The sequence below is a fragment of the Triticum dicoccoides genome, chromosome 2B, assembly GCF_002162155.2.
Source record: "Triticum dicoccoides isolate Atlit2015 ecotype Zavitan chromosome 2B, WEW_v2.0, whole genome shotgun sequence".
NCBI lineage: Eukaryota > Viridiplantae > Streptophyta > Magnoliopsida > Poales > Poaceae > Triticum > Triticum dicoccoides.
In genome coordinates, this window is record NC_041383.1 from 610,847,123 (window position 1) to 610,853,006 (window position 5,884).

At 47.2% G+C, this 5,884-nt stretch overlaps 1 protein-coding gene across 1 annotated transcript; it reads right to left on the minus strand.

Moving 5' to 3' along the window:
• Positions 1-3,177: 3,177 nt before the first annotated feature.
• Positions 3,178-5,295, minus strand: LOC119365145 (cytochrome P450 704C1-like). Its single transcript, XM_037630745.1, has 4 exons — positions 4,314-5,295; positions 3,891-4,226; positions 3,601-3,804; positions 3,178-3,496 (listed from the first exon to the last, which is right to left on the minus strand). The coding sequence occupies exons 1-4, from the start codon at positions 5,226-5,228 to the stop codon at positions 3,452-3,454; spliced, it is 1,500 nt and encodes a 499-aa protein (XP_037486642.1). The 5' UTR covers positions 5,229-5,295; the 3' UTR covers positions 3,178-3,451.
• Positions 5,296-5,884: the final 589 nt, after the last annotated feature.

A 5,884-nucleotide genomic window follows, 5' to 3' on the forward strand; every position in this document is an offset into this window, starting at 1 on the left:
ATCATTTGCAGACCCAAGGACCAGGGGGGCTTGGGATAGAAAACCTGGAGGTTTAAAACAAATGCCTACTGAGCAAATGGTTGTATATGTTATCAGTAGAGACTAAAGGAATGTGGCACAACTTTTCTGGAAAAAATATTTACACTCTAAATCTCCGGCCCAGGTTACCGTGAGACCTAATGACTCGCTATTGTGGAAGGGGCTAATGAAGATAAAAGATATCTTCTTTCATAGAGCAAAATTTGTTGTTGGTGCTGGTACCACAACAAGATTTTGGGAGGACACATGGTTAGGGGAATGCCGCTAGCCTTACAATATCCAACCTTGTATAATATTGCGCAACGTAGAGGTGACTACGTGGCTACAATATTACAAGCGGTACCGTTAAATATCCAGTTTAGGAGGTCCTTAGTTGGGGAGCGTTCGAACTCCTGGCTGCACCTTTTGAGAAGATTGATGGATGTTCAACTCTCCGACCAGCCCGACGCTTTTCGAGTAGAAGTTAACTGCAAATAGGGTGTTTACGGTAAAATCTTTATACTTGGATCTAATCAACTCTGGCCCAATCCCAAGATCGATTCATATTTGGAAGATTAAGGTTCCCTTGCGAATTAAATTTTCACGTGGTTTGTCCACAAGCAAGTGATTCTTACCAAAGACAATTTGGTTAGGCGAAGATGGGTAGGAAGTGCACGTTGTTGCTTCTGTGATCGAGATAAAACGATACATCACCTTTTCATTGACTACCATCTCGCTAAGTTGCTTTGGCGTACCACTCATATAGCCATCAATATTACTCATCCAGACAGCATTGAAACGTTATTTGAGACGTGGTTAACTGGAGTAGACTCAGCTATTGTGGCACAACTTCGGATAGGAATATGTGCTTTATTGTGGGCTATATGGAACTGCAGGAATGATATGATCTTTAACAGACAAAATATTTTAAATTTCTTGCAGGTCATCTTCAGAGCTACGGCATGGATCCGTACGTGGTCGTTACTCACTCCTACGGCCTTCAGTGAGCCTTTGGTTACTGGGTGCAACCGTTAGGAGATGGTAGCACGGGGTATTTTCAACCGGTTTGGATGGCGCCCATTAATAGGATAGGTGTCTAGTCATCTTATCATGTTTTTATGCCGGTTGTGGATTTTTTAATTCAGACTTTTGTTTTATTTCACTCCGCTAGTGAGCTGGACTATTTTCAGACTTTGTACTCCATTGGAACATTTTAATATGGTCGTATGCATCTATCTGATGCAAAGGCCGGATGATCCTCCTTCTAAAAAAATCCATTGGCCGAGTTGCTCCAGCGTTTTCACCGACAACACATTTGTTAGCAATCACTTCTATGTTTCTCTTGCCGTCGCAGAACATCCTGTTCAAGTAAGAGCACACTCTACTTGACCATCTTAATTTATACTTCCTCATAATTCGTGATGTGATAAGATACCATAAATAAAAAACTAAAAAAATGTTTGGCTTGCAAATGTAGTAATTCAGTGATTTTTGGAGATATGAGATAACATTGCTTCAGCATGTAGGATATTTTCATCTAGCAAATCCAATAATCGTGGGGAAAACTTTGTTTTTGCCGCTCTAGTTTTTGCCCACTTTACTTATGCCACTCTAGAATTTGACATTTCGCTTTTGCCACCCTTAGCTTTTGACAATATATCACAATTGACATTCCGTGGCAAAAGCAAAATTTTCAGAGTGGCAATTGTGATACATTATATAAAGCTTAGAATGGCAAAAGTGAAATAAAAATTGTTGATTTTGCCATGTAATGGCATTTGCGATGTATTGTCAAAAATTAAGAGTACCAAAAGTGAGATGTCAAATTCTAGAGTGGCATAAGCAAAATGGGCAAAAACTAGTGGCAAAAACAAAATATTCCTATAACCATGTACGATATTCAGTTCAGTACAAGTGCAGGGTAGTTTCTTCTCACACTTAAGTATACAGCTGTATTTCTTCTAGCGTAAATCACCGGCAAGGTCCTTTTGTTGTTTTTACTGCATCGTTCATGGATTTGTATGCACATATCTAAATGCTCCTTGTACAGAGAAATCGATGTACATGTAAGGTTTATAATGCAAATATTAGCACCATTGGCTTTGCGGTGAGATTAATCATTCTGAATTATCCTTTTGACTCCAATGAATTATCATTACCAGGCCCATTGTCTTTGCAATCTGTTCTATTTTAATTCAGTGTGACGTGTTTTTCTCATTTGTTGGTCAGTCCATTATTCGTGTCTCTTGCCAATGCTATGGCTATTGTATTTATTTCTATTGGCATACATTGTGTGAAGAACAACGAGTTGCTTCAATGCCACTTTGTCATGGACTCATGGTGGATGAAGGGGTCGATGATTATAGTGAGCTTGGCTTTTGAACTGGACATGGTTGGTTTGATTTTCATTTTTGTGCATGTGGTTTCTGGTTTGTAGGCTCAAGTACTCTATTCTTTTCACATCTGCAATGATGCCTAACTGTTTTTTCATGGTGTCCCTTTCATATTTCTGTAGATGTGATTGTATAGCAACGGCGGTATCACCAGCTATCACCATCAATGTGAAAGGACGTCCAACATTGAAGAGAACCTTGCGACTAATACAATGTCTCGCTTGCTTTACTCTGTGATAACCACGGCTTCGAGATTTTTCTTATGCATGACCTGAATTTCTCATGCCGGGAGTATTCGCAAAAAAAAAAGCTTCGCTTCTAATTGTGTTTTCTCATTTCCAGGGAGGTGGCTACAATAGCTATTTGGAGTGAAAATGTTGAAGCTTTTGATGCAGACATACTTATTCATTAGTTCCAGGGAATAATAGGTGAGGCCTGCCAATGTCATCTTAGATATTTCTCGCAAAAAAAAGTCATCTTAGATATAGTGAAGGTTGTATATTTTTAGTTAGACTATTTGTATGCATTTGTTATACAAATCATCATGGTGGGATGGCAAGCAAATCATACAAATACCTTCACTCTACAAACTTTGTCATCTTTTCCCGAGTAGATATTTCATCCAAGAGTTAAATAGTTTTTGTACGAATTTTTACTATGTTCTTCCGTAATGACAAACTTTGGTGTTTGCACCTTCATTTTCAAATAAACCTCTAATATCTAGAGATGTTACTGGCTTGAAGTGAGTTATTGTAGAATTGTTCAGGTAGAATATTTTGTTGTTGAAAGTTAAAGACATCTTGGTTGCATGTAATAGTCAACATTGTGTCCCCATTTACAAGTAAAACGGTGCAGCAAAGCGCGCGTCTGCTTCTAGTCTTATACCAAGCACGCTACCCGCTTGCTCGCCGGGGCGACACACGAACACGGAGCGGGCCATCCATTTTAAGCGTGAGCATCGGGCGGTACCCCATCATCGAGTCGCGCTCCCACATCTCAAACCTGTAGAGGCAGAGAAGAACAGCCGCAAATATCTTCATCTACCTGTACGCAAACTCCTTCCCCAGGCAGATCCGAGGCCCCGCCTATGTCAAACAACAGCACAAGCATACACGTCACGTGAATATGGATAACTCTATCTGAGCCAGGTCGTCGTGTAGTCCTGTGATGATTTAGTTATGTGTCCCACCTGGAATGCCGTGAACTTGTAGGGGCTCTCCGGGACGAACACGCCGTCGCCGTCGAGCCACCGATCCGGCCTGAACTCCTCGGCGTCGTCGCCCCACAGGAACTTCATCCTGCCCATCGGGTACGGCTGGTAGTTCACCATGTCCCCTTTCCTCACGGCGTGGCCGTCCGGCAGCGTGTCATCAGAAAAGCAGTACTTGACATCCTACACCAACAAAACCATACTAATCGTGACGTCCGGGCCACATAGCACACAAGGAAATTAATGCGCCAGGGATCGGGTCAACTCACGATGGGCACCGCCGGGTACAGCCGGAGGGTCTCCGTCAGCGCGGCGTGGAGGTACGGCATGTTGCTGATGGCGTCTTCTGTCAGGCACGCCGTGAGTTCTTGGACGCCGACGTCCCGGTCGCCGCTGGTGGCCTCGCGCACCTCCCTCGCGATTTTGTCCTGGATGCGCTGGTTGCTGCACAGCACGTAGAGGAACCACGACAGCGTCCCCGCCGACGTGTCGCGGCCGGCGATCACGAAGTTCAGTATGATGTCCCGGAGGTACTTGTTGTCGAAGCAGCCGGGGTCTTTCTCCCTCTCCAGCAGGAATCTCGACAGTATGTCCTCTTTCTTGGCCTGCCAAGTCAGTAAATGTCACGACGCCAGGCCAGATTTGGTACTGCCAGGCGGCGATGCGATGTTCGCAAGAGGAAAAGAGCTTACGAATTCGTGTTCATCTCTGCCCATCTGCTCGACCTTCTTGTCGATGACGGCGTACACGAAGTCGTTGATGGTGCGCACCGACCGCTTCATGGCCGCCTCCGACGAGACGTTGAGGAGCCTCTTGGCCTTCCAGAGCGGGTCGAAGAACCGGTACAGCACCTGCTCGTTGGCGTCGTCGAACGCCCGGGCGAACGCCGCGCTCTCCTGGCTGGACTGGGACAGCCCGCCCAGGTTGACTCCGAACCCAATCGTGAAGAGATCGAGTCCAGCGTCGACCGCATGAACAGATCGTGCATGTCCACCCTCTCCCCGGCGGCGGCGGCGGCGGCCACGATGCCCGCGAGCTCGGCGGCCGTGGTCCCGGAACACGCCGCTGCTGTACTCGCGGAGCACCCGGGTGGAGAACTCGAAGCTCGCGACCTTGCGCTGGTGCCGCCACATGGCGCCGTCCACGTTGAAGATGCCGTCGCCGAGGAGGTCCTCCAGCACGTCGTGGGTCATGGTGCCCTTGCCGTAGTTGGCGAAGTTGGTGCGGAGGATGTACTCGACGTTGGCGGGCTCGACGGTGTACACGTAGTTGCAGGTCGGGGTGAGCATGCGGAAGGTGCGGTACCTCTGGGAGAGCTCCGTCTGGTACTCGGCCAGGCGGCCGAAGTTGAAGAGCTGGTGGAGCATGGTGCCGGCCACTGGCGGGTAGTTCCGTCGCTTGCCGAGCAGGGCGTGGCGCGCCAGGTACAGGGCCAGGAGGAGCAGCGAGAGCGCCAGCAGCGTGGGCTGCTGGCTCAGCGGTGGATCCATGGCCGTGAAGCGCCGCTCGGTCACGGTGCGGAGGACGCCGGGTGCGTCGCCGGGCGTGCTGGCGTGTGCAGTGTGGATTGTGGAGAATGAAGGCTTGGATGCGAGTGCGGTGCACATGAACGGGCAATTTGGTGCCGGGTGTGCGCCTTGTGTTCGTCTTCTCGTTTTCAATACACGTGAAGAAGACGCAAACCAGATCGTTGAGTCGACGTGCCGTTTGAGTTAACTATAATGACGACAACGAACACATATAATACAGTAAGAAAGTTTGGAACGAAAAGGAATAGCCAAAACCTCAGAAAAATCCAACAGTTGCGTTGTAAATTGTAAACCCCACATCATGATTCAGGACAAGCCAATTGGGTGCTTAAAATAGGCAGAAGTCAGATCTGAATAGGTCATCGCTTCGTTTCGTCTGCTTCCACTTCCGAGTAATCTCATTGTTAGAGAAAAAAACGAGAGCCCTCCCTCAAAAAAAAAAAAAACGAGAGCCCGTGGAGATATCCTTTTTGCCTTTTTTTTTCTTCCTTTGCACCCACACATAATATTAATCAATGTGCGTCTTCGTTTCATACGAGCGATTATTGAGAAAGGACGATGATAGGCGTCGGTGCGTCAGCCCAAATTTAGGCCAGTCGCTGCCCTACTGTTCGATTCGCCCTGTTACGGCCGTCACATACTGGTCCTTCTCCTTCCTCCCTTCTATCAAGGCACGTGATCTGGAAACAACACCCCCCCCCCTCGGTGTTCGCCGGCCATCGCGTTCATCCCCC

What these genes read in the sequence shown, in the direction of transcription:
- LOC119365145 (XM_037630745.1), bottom strand. Translation starts at nt 5,228, where the DNA reads ATGTGCACCGCACTCGCATCCAAGCCTTCATTCTCCACAATCCACACT. An exon ending in GCAGAGATGAACACGAATTC is followed by an intron (nt 4,227 to 4,313) that starts GTAAGCTCTTTT and finishes CTGACTTGGCAG; the next exon opens with GCCAAGAAAGAGGACATACT. An exon ending in ACAAGTTCACGGCATTCCAG is followed by an intron (nt 3,497 to 3,600) that starts GTGGGACACATA and finishes TGTTTGACATAG; the next exon opens with GCGGGGCCTCGGATCTGCCT.